This window comes from Pelodiscus sinensis, chromosome 3 (genome assembly GCF_049634645.1).
Source record: "Pelodiscus sinensis isolate JC-2024 chromosome 3, ASM4963464v1, whole genome shotgun sequence".
Lineage (NCBI taxonomy): Eukaryota > Metazoa > Chordata > Testudines > Trionychidae > Pelodiscus > Pelodiscus sinensis.
In genome coordinates, this window is record NC_134713.1 from 33,559,975 (window position 1) to 33,572,941 (window position 12,967).

At 38.5% G+C, this 12,967-nt stretch overlaps 1 protein-coding gene across 2 annotated transcripts in view; it reads left to right on the forward strand.

Moving 5' to 3' along the window:
* PXDN (peroxidasin) overlaps window positions 1-12,967 on the forward strand; it is a 122,765-nt gene that overhangs the window by 45,968 nt on the left and 63,830 nt on the right. The window contains exons 4-7 of one of the 2 annotated variants that reach the window (XM_006131038.4): window positions 1,789-1,860; window positions 8,947-9,018; window positions 9,674-9,745; window positions 12,271-12,440. In XM_006131038.4, the coding sequence (XP_006131100.1) occupies window positions 1,789-1,860; window positions 8,947-9,018; window positions 9,674-9,745; window positions 12,271-12,440 (386 nt within the window). The remainder of the gene's footprint in view (window positions 1-1,788; window positions 1,861-8,946; window positions 9,019-9,673; window positions 9,746-12,270; window positions 12,441-12,967) is intronic. The other variant, XM_006131039.4, reaches the window with a different exon arrangement.

A 12,967-nucleotide genomic window follows, 5' to 3' on the forward strand; every position in this document is an offset into this window, starting at 1 on the left:
ATAATTTCAGAGCAAGAAGTCAACATCTAATACACACAAAATGCATGCTTTTACCTTCCCTCAGCCTGTGCTTGCTATTCTCACACCTGTGACCCAATGATACCACACTCTCCATTTCATCTTCATATGTCTAATACAGTCTAGTCTAGTTTTGCTCACAAAACACCTACAAAATCCTTTCATTTATGGATGACAGCAAAATACCTTCCTCCTGAAACGAGGAGGAGGAATCCTCATATTGCCTAAACATTTTAATTGGCATAGTATGAACTCCCTCATTTAGTAGCTATAGGTTTTATTTGGTGCCAAAAAAGGATATTTCTTAATAAAGTAAAAGGGAAACATCTGTTTACCTAACTCAGAGAAGCTGGTTAATGAAGGACACAATACAAATTCAGTTATTTATGTCTAAAATCTGACTTCTTGGGACACATTGGGTTTCCTTGATGTAAGTAACAGGACGCTTTGATCCCCTGATTTTTGAAGTGCAGCACTTCTAATGTTTTATAGAACACTGGAATGTCTATAGCAATGTGAAAAGTTTATTTTGTTCCCCAAACATTTCCCAAGGAAATAATAAATATAGAATTTAGGCAGAATTTGTACCAACTTCTAGAACATCAAAATTGAGATGAGTCTAAATTTGTGCATATCTTCGGAGCACTTAGCACGTGTTCAGCAACTTGTTTTCATTCTCAAGGGGAGGAATACAAAGCATATAGAAACAACTTAGTATTATATGTGTGTTGATTCTGGATAGTACTAGTGTGGATACTAGTGCAACATATTTAACATCCATGTCCCATATCGGGGGAAAATATTTATGGTGTTTTGTGTTAATGGTGTTACAGTAAAATACTGACTTGCATTTATTCTTGAATATATTAAAAATTGGGAGATTATCAAAAAGACAATTGTATAAATTCTCTCCTTTTTATTACCTGAATTTGATGAAGGAAAGTACATTTCCATTAAAATGTAACAATTTCTTCCAGTGCTTAATTTATAATGAAAGAGGTTCTATGGCTCAAGCAATTAGGTGTGAGGGGCTAAAGCAATTTTTTTTCTTTCATAACTGAAGTGTAGGGGGGATATGAATTGCCAAGACTTGTCACAGATTAGACACTGTTAGGTATAGCATTCCAACCAAACATTTTAAAGAAAACTGGGGGCTGCAAGCAACCTCAGGATTCTTTGGGAGATCCAGTTAATCAAACTACCACTCCCATCCCATTGAAAGCCTATCAGGAAAATGAACAGAGCCCTGCATGGATGCAACATTTATATCTGTATCTGCAGCTGTAAACATGATCCGGGGATATCCTCATCCACATCCGCAGATGCGAACATCCATGGATATAAAGTGGATAGCCACAAATTTACAGGAGCCTAACTATAAAATTTGTATCTGCCTCCATATCCTCAAAAATGAAGAGTAGATAGCCACTTCCACATTCGTGGATGCATATACCTACAGATATCTGCAGATTTGCAGGGTTCTGAAAATGAGGGCAAAGGAACCTCCAAAAGGGCATGGTAGCAATCGGAAGGCTTAAGGCTCTCCCAATGATCAGTGTCAGGGTAGACAAAGCCCCATTCTTCTGTGCCTCTTCTGGTGGGCCTGGGAAACGGACTCTTAAACAGGAAGCATTTTTAGTATGTACATGTTTTTGTTTTGTTTTTCTTATATGTAGTAGAAAAACTGTCTTCATGTGTCAATTTTCTTCTTTTCCACCTTAATGTAGCTGTTGTTTGTGTACTAATATTACTGATTGTTTCTTGTTTCAGCTATTTGTACAAGAATGAAATCCAGTCAATTGACAGGCAAGCATTTAAAGGACTTGCCTCTCTAGAACAACTGTAAGTGCCTCTCTCTTCTGTGCTGTCATCCGCTTGGTTACCTTTCAGAGGAAAAGTGCACGTCCTGATCAGTATTTTTTGCCTGCATGCCTTGCACGTCTGCCCTAAATGGGATATTAGTCAGATGTTCTTGTAATCATTTGCATGTGAAAAAACAAAAATTGATCTCTGTGTCAAATTGTTTATTTGTATGTTTGTCTTTTATTTGTGATTTACTTGTTCCAAGTGTTCCAGTGCACTATGTAGGAGACTTGGAGAAGAAGCATGATCAGAGACCAATATTGAAAAGAGTGTGCATTCATTAGTGATTCAAGATCTGATTCTGCTTTCACCTACATTGGTTTTACAGTGCTGGTACTCTTTTTAGCTCCCCTGGAATTGCTCTCGTTTTATACTAGTGTAAATGAAAGTTTGAATCACGCTCTTCAACATACTTCAGCATTTTTATCTTTCATTTAAAAACCTTTTAAATAAAAATATGAATACTTTTGATGCACGTGTGGGCTGTATATTGGGGGAGACAGAGGGTGGAAATAGGAGCGGTATTCTCTTTGTCTCTAATGTGGAAAGTACTACAATTAGTTGTATAACCTGTTGCTTTCTTACTAAGTTTCAAGTGAAGATGAATTTGATTTGAAAATGAAGGGAAGTAGTATGATTAGAAAGAAATTTATTATTTCACCTATGTTTGTTTATTCACCATTTACTTAATCAGAAAACAGTTCACTGCAACACAATAATTCAAGTAGTACTTGGACTATTGGAAACAGCGATAGCCAGATGGATAATATTGCGTTTCTGTCTGCAACGTTCTAAAGTCTTAAGGTTCCATTAATCTTGCAAAGGATTTTTGATTCACAGGGTGAATTTCATTGAGAATGAATTCCTGAAAAGGGAGTCGTCTTTCCTAAAGGAAAGAACTGGATCCAGGCAAGCTGGGGAGCAGGGCCTTAGGTTCCCCATCCCTGCCATATGGGACAGAAGAGACTTAGAACTTAATTTGACAGTTTCAGTTTTACTTGTTAAAGTGTGGAGTGACATCTAACGTCCCACTTCACTTGGATTATGTTTGTTACCCCTGGCTGTAAATATAATGTAGTTGTTCTTTTGAACAGTCTCCCAGTTCTAGAAATGATATAATTCTGTTAAATGTATATGCTAATATTGCATATCATTTCATACCGTTTATTTGTATATATTAAAAAGAATGGTAAGCATTGTTATTCTCCATTTACAAATGTGGAAACTGAGGGTATGTCTACACTAGCCCCCTAGTTTGATCTAGGGAGGCTAATGAGGGTGACCGAAATTGCAAATGAAGCGCAGAATTTAAATATCCTCCTGCAATGAGGTTTACCAGCTAATTCAATTTAGGGCTTTAATTCGGAATCCCATTTCACTGCCACGTGTAGACAGTTAATTTCTAAAATGGAACATGCTAATGAACCAGCCGGGAACATGCTAATGAAGCACGGGATATTTAAATTCCGTGCTTCATTTGCAATTTCAGTCGCCCTCATTAGCCTCCCTAGATCGAACTAGGGGACTAGTGTGGACATACCCTGAGATATGAAATGGTTTGCCAAAGGTTAACACATTAGGGCAATGACAGAGCTTGGAAATCCAGTCAAAGTCTTCTGACCAGTCTAGTGCAGTAGTGGGCAACCAGCCCATCAGAGTTATCTGATTTCACTGATATTGACTATCCACAGGCACTGCCCCCAAAAATTCCTTGTGGCTGTGGCCCAGCGGCTGCATTTCTTTGTTTCTGGCCAGGGGTAACTGTGGAGGCAGTGTCTGCAGATGTAAGGACTGCTGGGACATGTTGGCCACTGCTTGCCACAGTTCCCATTGTCTAGGAACAGAGAAGTGCAGCCACTGGGAGCTGCAGGGGGCGGTGCCTGCAGATGGACAACATTAGCAAAATGTCTTCACGTGTGACCTGTGGGCTGGAGGTTGCCCAACACTGGTCTAGTGCCATATCCACAATTCTGTGATATTTCACTATATTAAGAGTAATACAGGTTATTAGTTTCTTTAGTTATTAAAATAATTCATTTCTAAGTTTATTGACTACACCAAATTTTCTGTTCTAATACACAGTGCCACTCCTTCTGAGGTCTGAGAATTATATGTTGAAAGAAAAAATTTGGTTCATAATATTTGTTTAGCATTCACACAGAATGAAACTGGAAGGTTTTGTGTGTATTTATTTTACTGTTATTCCAGTCAATTAGAATTTATATATTTATACATTTCAATTGAATAGAGTAATGGAAGGTTTTGTTTGATCCTTACCTGAGTTTTCTTAAGTTATAATGTTGAGAGAGAAACCACAAGTGTAATTTGCTTCAAGGGACACAATTACATATGCAGAAACACAAGTATATCAACATTATAGTTCGCCCCCCATTGTTATCCTCTGGTAGGATTCCACTTTTCCCATAAGCTTTATGGCAGGGATGAGGAAGTTCCAGCCCTCGGACTGCATTTGATTTATCAAGGTGGGCCTCTAGACGCTTTGTTCGTGACAAGTGTGGTTCACTATTCCCAGTTAGTGGAAGCTGCAGGAAGTAGTGGCCAGGACTGTGCTATTTCCTTAAGTTCCCATTGACCAGGAATGGCAAACTGCAGCCACTAGGAGCTGCAAACAGTATCCAACAAAGTATCCAGCAGCCCACCAGCGATTAACCCTGCCGAACCACATGTGGGCGGCATGCTAGAGATCTCCCACCGCTGCTTTATGGCATCATCATCTCCTAATGACTTATTAGAAACCCCCCACTCACCCTCTGTGTTCAGCAATTGGAGTAGCACCTCTAGACCAGATTCTTATCTTCTTTGTACCAGCATAATTTTAGAGTGACACCACTGAAAAATCAAGTCAAATATATGTAGTACCTGAATATTAATTTAATCATAGCAAATTGCAGGTGCCACATATACTTAATTCGATGGATACCAGATATTTTTTTAGATCTGGTCACAGAAGCTGAACCATAATTAAAGTGAAATTCTTAGCGCTTGTATGTATAATGTCCTATGATCTCTTCCCCATGTTTTTCTTCCAAAGTAGCTAACATATTATAAAGTATCTTTCACACAAAGAGAACAAAACCTTTTTCTGCAAAATCCTTGACTACTCTTCCTCTCCAAAATGCTCCCTTTTTATTATATGTTTGTACAGCATCTAGCATAATGGATCCTTGATTGGGGCCTCTATGAATAAGACTCCTAGATGTTGCAGGAATAATAAATAAATAAATAAATAAAAAAAAAATATTCACTAGCACCATACCTACAGTAAATAATAGTAGTAGAAGGGAGCATTTTTCAAAACAAACAGATATTTGTTGGATCATTTTTGAGTAAACTGCTCATAATGACCTTTTGGATAGTCAGTGAAATATTATTTACTGACATACTTAAACAACAAGGAGTCCTGTGGCACTGTAAAGACTAACAAATTTATTTGGGCATAAGCTTTTGTGGGTAAAAACCACTTTGTCAGATTCAAAAGTCTTTTAAAAGGTAACACAGAACTTCTCGTTGTTTTTGCAGAAACAGACTAACACTACCCCTCTTGAAATCAATACATAGTTGGAACTCACTTTATGGATTTTAAATGCTTTCCCCTCCAAAGATCGGGAGGTTTTATTAGACAAGAAAAATTGTACAAACTATAAGTACAAACTCATTTCCCATTGTAGAGTGCATCCACCATATAGCTGTTCATTGTAGCCAACATGGTCTCATGTCCATTATGTGTGAATGGCTGTACACAAAGTATTTTAAGTGAGAAGATGAAGAGAAGCAATCTCACTCTCTCAGTTGCTAAAGCCAGACTAATGGAATGCAAGGTTGAGACAACTGGGAACTTTGTTAGCTGTAGTGAATAGTGATTGACATCTTTGTGCCTTATCTGGCCTTACACATTCTACACAATGTTGCTGAAGTGCCTTTTCCAGCTGTTGGAGCAAAAGGTCTTCTCTGCTTTGTCCACTAAAGCAGAAATTACTATGCTAGGGAGTAGGGACTGGCATTTTCCATCCCCGTGGGTATTTCCATAAGGCAATTCTTAACCCGGGTTAGCCCACCCATCAAAGGTGTGTCAGAGCTGGGCACAAAGGGAGGATCAATGAAAGCGAACCATTTGATGATGTGGCTTCTTTGGGTATCAGAGGCACTGCCATACTGCCTAGTGCTGCACCAAGGACATATGGGAAATAATTTTTTTTGTCCAATGGCCTTTATTAGAATGTTTGTTCTATAAAAGTAGATGGGAAAAGAATACATGTATATCTGATGCTGAAGAAAAACTAGTTCAGGTAAAAATGTGTTAGCACAACTGTTCAGAAACTGGTATATGTGATAAAATGATCTTTGTACTTGTGTGGTCATTTAAAAACCTGATGAATAAGCAGAGATGTATAAGTTTCTGGTGAATAAGTCCTGTGAAGCAAGGTAAAAAGAGACAAGGTGAGGTAATAGCTTATGCTAGACCAACTTCTGTTGGTGATTAGGACAATCCCCAGAAGAAATTCTCCACAGGCATGTCTCTAATCCCAATTGTACATATAAAATGAAGTGGTCTAAATTAACTGTTACCCCTCAAGAAAGAGCTCTTGAAATCACTGTGGATAGTTCTCTGAACTCATCCACTCCGTATTTAGCAGCAGTCAAAAAAAAAAGGGAACAAAGTAAAGTGTTAGGAATCATTAAGTTTGGGATTGATAAGAAGACACTAAGGCCTGCCCTGTCTTCTGCATAAGAAAAAGCTATTGTTGGCTAGCTGTAATTGCTCCATGTATAAAAATAATTCTGAGTTTCTTCATGATTTACCAGAGAACTTCACAAGCCACATTCATTGGCTGTCTAGTAGATTTTACTTGTCACATTCACTTAGATTTATTGCTTTGGCTGTTTTTCTGATTCCCCTACTGGAACCACTTTCTCTTTCATGATAGCGCTGTGATTGATAGGCCCCTTTTCTGTCAGCAGCCCATCAATACTAGGTTGTTGGGAACTTCTCTGGTTGCTAAACTATTTATGTGGCCCTGTGCTGTGAAAGGGGTAGTTTTTTGTGGGTAATAATGGCTTCTGAGATTATCCCAATTTGTTTTTCCTATCCCTCGTTTCATTTGATTTCCCATGTCTTACCATGTGATAGGCTTTTTGCTCTTTGCTCTGGGGCTGGAATGTGATGAGAGTGTTTCCAAGCAAGAGAGTTTCTGCTCTTGAAGTATCTTCCATCTTTTCACACTGAGGGTTTTTTTAATTTTGGGTGGGGTTTTTTTATGGTTTCATTAATCTCCTACTGAATCATTCACATGGGGGGAGAAAAGTGGGGCAGGCCAAAAAAGGCAAACTTTTAGAAGTCTGACTATGCTTGGATATAATCAGGAGTCAGAGTTCACCAGCATATTAACAAATCATTTCCCAAGCTACAACTATAGCTCTGCTTCCTGTTTATTCATCTGAAAAGTTTGGATAATACATTCAAAATACATGACAAAATTGTTAATACTAATATTCATAAACCAATACGAACCTAAATTTGCAACCCTTGATCATGCAGATTCAGACTTTTCGTAAGTGCCAAGTATTTAAATACAAGGCTTTTGTCTTCCAGGAAGAGCCATTACATACCCTCTATTTGATGTATCTTTTTTTAGTGTTGCAGTTAGCTTCCAATTCATACACTGGACAATAATAACTACAGTAGACTTCTGATAATCCGGAACCTATGGGACCTAGGTGGTGCCGGATTATCAGATATGCCGGACTATCAGGAGGTACTATAAGATGGTTATATATATATACTGTATACATTATATACTGTATATAAAGTGTTCTTAACCCTTTTTATTGTATATACTGCATACAGTATACTGTAATGTTTTAGTTTTTTAAAGCCTTTTTTTACCCTTTTTGTTCAGTTCAGCTGCTGCCGCTGTTAAATTGTGACTCATTTTTTTGCCGAAGCTCACTCACTAGGCTCTTGCCATTTTGATGCCAGACTATCAGGAGTGCCGGACTATTGGATGCCGGACTATTGGAGTTTTACTGTATTGGGTAGATTCTCTAGGAGGGAGATCTGTTCAGTTGGTGATGCAGCACACTTGCACCGATTTTGTGTTTATGAATTTGAGAATAGGCTATTTCTGGTGAGAGGACAAGGAGAGGTCCTATTGTAAATTTAAGTTTTTGAGAGGGAATAAGAGGAAGTTAGAATTGCCACAGCTTTAACTCTCACTGATTTGTCAATGGTATTTTAGGAAAAAGACCTATAGACAGCATCTCTGAAAGGATGCAGTCATTCTGATGCTATTCAAATGGCAGGACACCAAAAATATAGCCATGTACATTATAGGCTGCAAATATTTACAAATAAAGCTAAAACCTTTTCTTACAGAAAATAGTATCATATTCATTTATTCAACCATATAAAATAAATCAAGTTATTTCATGTTGTGGCAGGACTCACTAGAAAAATATGATAATTGCAGGGGAGAAGGACAAAAAATGTACAATCAGTATTTCTCAGTATTCCCCTTTGTTCTAGTGTAAATAAAACACATTATGCATATTAATGGATTGATCCAAACTTGTATAAATGATACTGTTTTTGCATTTCTAATGTTAATTGATAATATCTATTTGAGTTTATGAAAAAATGTTTTTTGGATCTGCGATATTATATTTTTTTTGCAAATACTACCATCTGTCATATTTTACAAGTTCTGTGATACACACAAACTCACTGTCCCATGAGTCCTTGTAAATATTTAGTTTTGACAGAAGATTGTTCAAAGTCTGATTAGTTGAGGCAAGTATCTTGTTGTTATTACCAATATAGTAGCACATTTTAAAACCTTCCTATTATGTGGGACCTCTTTCTTTCATGGAAAAGTGTAGGATCCAAAAGACATCTACAGAAAATTATGCCACTACATCATTAACATGTTGTCATTTTCAGATATGCTCGGCAGCATGAGAAGTCCTTTACACACCAAGTTCCTAGCTGCACAGTACTATTTTCATTAAATAAATTATTTCAGTAATGTTTGTTTAATACATTTACAGGTATCTGCACTTTAATCACATAGAAACATTGGAACCTGAATCATTTACACATCTTCCAAAACTTGAAAGGCTGTAAGTTTTATTTTTGTTTGGAAATTTAATAAGATGTAGTCGTCAACTAGCTGCGTTGTCTGATCCAGATCAATAGTGTAGAAAGTGAGAAAAAACTTTCCGATCTGTAATGTAGCTTTTATTTTGTATTGAAACTTTAATGCTCAGTGAAATTGAGGAGTGAAGTGCTAAGCACTTTTTGGCAAGTGTGGCACACGCTTATCTCCCAGTGACATCTGATTAGGCCCTAGATTAGGGAGACAGTTTAGTAATGCTGTTTTGTGTACAATTTGCAATGTGAAAATGAGTTCAGAACATTTGTAATTGACATTTGTCTATCATAAAATAGATTGCATGAAACATGATACAGAAGGATTACATTTTTTGTAAAAATGGCTCATATGATTACTTCCATCCTCTAGCTGTATGTTACATTTTAGGTAGTTTTTGTCTCCAGTGTAGGCTAAAAATGTTTTTTTTTCCTTAGGTGGAGGAGGAGACAGGGCTATGGAAAACTTAAAAAAAAAAAAAAAGTAGAAGCAGAAAGTTGATTTTAAAAATGTTTATTTGTACATGTGAAATTAGTCTATCTTTAAGGATCTGTAGAAGAATGTATATAGAATGAAGACAATTCAAAATGTGAACTCATACATGAACTTACCTGTGTTTTCAATAGATTTTTGCATAACAACAGAATAGCTCATTTAGTTCCTGGGACATTTAGTCATTTGGAATCTATGAAGAGACTGTAAGTAAATTAAATTTCTATACTAAAAGACCGAAATAGTCTAATTCTGTGGTCACCAACCAGTAGATCGTGATCTACCGGTAGATCTCAGGGGCTCTAAGAGTAGCTCTTGAACCCTCTCTGAACTGCGCACCTGCGCAGTACATTTACATTAGATTTCCTTATGTAATGTGGGCGGGGCAGTAGATCTTCGCCTGTTCTGAAACTTAAAAAGTGATCTTGGGTGTAAAAAGGTTGGAGGCCACTGGATTATACTTATATCTCATCTTATAATATCCACCTCCTTTGGCAGTCTGTTCCACTGTCTAATGGTTTTTACTATTAAATATCCTAGTTTAAACTTTTACTTCCATGGTCTTTATCCTTCAGTCTTTCGTGACTGTGACTAAACCTCTTTCTTGATTTGTTATCTTGAATTTATGTATAGACTATGCCCTGGCCTGCAGCAAGTCTTCTATTTTATAGATTAAATAAATCAAATTCTATAGCCATTCCTCCTTCTGTACATTTTACATTCCTTTTATCCTCTAGTCTAGTATAAGATTTATTGTATTTTCTCTAGTTTGTGTTTTCCAGATCCTTCCTAAACTGTACAGACCAAGTGTAAAATTGTTTAAAGTACTTTAGTGTTTTGGGAACCTAAGGGTACATCTACACAGCAGGGCTAAAGTCGAATTAAGCTACGCAATTCAGCCATGTCAATTGCGTAGCTTAAGTCAAACCAGCTTAATTTGGCTTTTGGCGCCGTCTACACAGAAGGAAGTAGAAGTAAGAACACTCTTCCTTCGACTTCCCCTACTCCTCATGAAATGAGGGTTAGCATGAGTCAGAGTAAGAAGTCCTCCATCTCAACATTATTTCGAAATAATGGCTTGCTGCGTAGACATGCATTTTGTTATTTCGGAATAATGTCAGTTATTCTGAAATAACACTGCTTTGTAGATGTACCCTTAGTGACTTTTTTTTTGAAGTGATCTAGGCACTTTGGTCCAATTCACAAAGGCCCTTAGTCCATTGCAGCATTTAACTTTCAGGTGCTAGCTGCCCAGTGGAATCCACAAACCCTGATTTAGATGCCCAATGAATGAGGAGAGATAGTAGCCTAAGAATGGGTTCCACACAATCAACATGCTAGGTGAGAAGCCTGAGTTAGCCAATATCAGATGCCAGGGAGATCATTGTGTAGTAAGCTCTGGTCTTTTCAGAGCATGTCCTGTAGGCAGGCTCAGTTCTCCCTATAGTTGGGAAATCTCTCCTAGAGTCAGGTGCCTAAGCCATTCCCCTTCAGAATGGACTTGACACGTGCCTAACTATTCAGAATAGCCCAGAGCAGAAAGCTTGTGAGCATTAGTCCAGTGGCTAAGAAACTCATCCAGAATGTGGGAGACCTCAGTTCAGTTCTCCCTCCTGTTTAACAAGAAGAAGGGATTTGAACATGGGTGTCCCCTCTCAGGTGACTGACCTTATATGACGTAGTGGGGGTGCTATCCACTTGCTGGTTGCTATGCTTGGGCTGTGGGTGACCCCTGCTGGCCTGTGTCTGTAAGCACTGCCCAGCGGGGGGTCGCCCTGAGTACCCTCATGTCACATAGTCCATGGCCCAACCGGTTTTTACTTGTCCAGGGAAGGGGTCTGAACAAAGGAAGTGTGTGGCTTGGAGTAGGGGCAGTCTTGGCTGCGAAAACATGAAGAGAACAGACTAAATGGAGTGCTGGGGGTTCAGGGGCCTGTGTACCCCTATCCCAAGGGGTCTAAGGCTGCCAGCTCCTGACTCATATTTCCACATCGCGCCTATGCTGTGCTGTATCCTGGACAAGCAATAAACCCTCTCTATTCTACTGGCTGGCAGAGTCTCACCTTGCTGTAGACGGGGTGCAGAATCGGAGGGTACCTGACGCGTCGCCATACCTTCCCTATTGGACTATGGGTTACTTTGATGTGAGTTTCTCTCATCATCACCTGTTGAAACTGTTTCACTGGGTCCAGCTGTTTCCATTGAGTCAAAGAATGACACCATAGTTCAATGGTTAGGCAGTCATCTGAGAGGTGAGAAACTTTTGTTCAAATCTCTTCTCATTAAGCAGAAAAAGCAGTTGAACAGGATATCCTGCATCCTAGGGGTGTTTCCTAAAGGGTAAAAAAGAGCTCTCTTCTTCCTCTGAGCCATTTTGAGTAGAGTTAGGTATTCTTAGAGAACAACTACCAAACTGGACTCTGCAGATTGGCTAGGTTAGCGAACCGTCATTGAACAAGGAGGACAAAAAGTATTGAATAGCCTGCAACAGAGAACACTGTCTATCCTTTATAGTGAGTGAGGAGTGGTCTACTCTGGGAAATAGCATGTGATCACGTAGTTAAAAGACTATATCATAATGTATATGCACAAGGGGGAATATGGCTTTCTTTTAATGTAGGTTTTTGTGTTTTAGAACTGAATAGACAGAGATCTTTCCTAAGTCTTATAAAATCAAATGAACTGTTTCAGCTAATTAGCAAGTAAAATGGAAGATTCTCATTTTATACAGGCGTTTGGATTCAAATGCTCTGCATTGTGACTGTGAAATACTGTGGCTGGCAGACTTGTTGAAGACATATGCAGAATCTGGCAATGCTCAAGCAGCAGCTACTTGTGAGTATCCAAGGAGGATCCAGGGAAGATCAGTGGCCACAATAACACCAGAAGAACTTAACTGTGGTGAGCTTTCCACTTAAAGTTCAGATTTTTTTCCCCAAACCACCATATTTTCATGGGATTTCCCCCCCCCCCCCCCCATTATTTGTACAGGGAAGCTAATAGCTACTTTATGGCCATCTCTATCTCTTGTCTGTACCCCTTTCCCACAGTCTGACTGCTGCTTTTTGATCACTCACTCCACTCACTCTATATTCTTGGCTTCTTTGACCATACTGTTCTGCTTTTCCTCCTCTATCTCCACTTCCTCACTTATTAATATCATCTCTTTCTGTTTCTGTCCTCTCTTTAACATCATGTTAGTTGATGATGCAATGGCATTTCTCAGTGTAGACAAGGGAATAAGCCAAAGAACTGAATATGATCATCCTGAAAATATGTTTTCCTTAATACCTATCTGCTTCAGTAGTCAAAATTGAGAGAGATCTATATGGGTATGTCTACACTACCCCACTAGTTCGAACTAGCGGGGTAATGTAGGCATACCGCAATTGCAAATGAAGCCCGGGATTTGAATTTCCCGGGCTTCA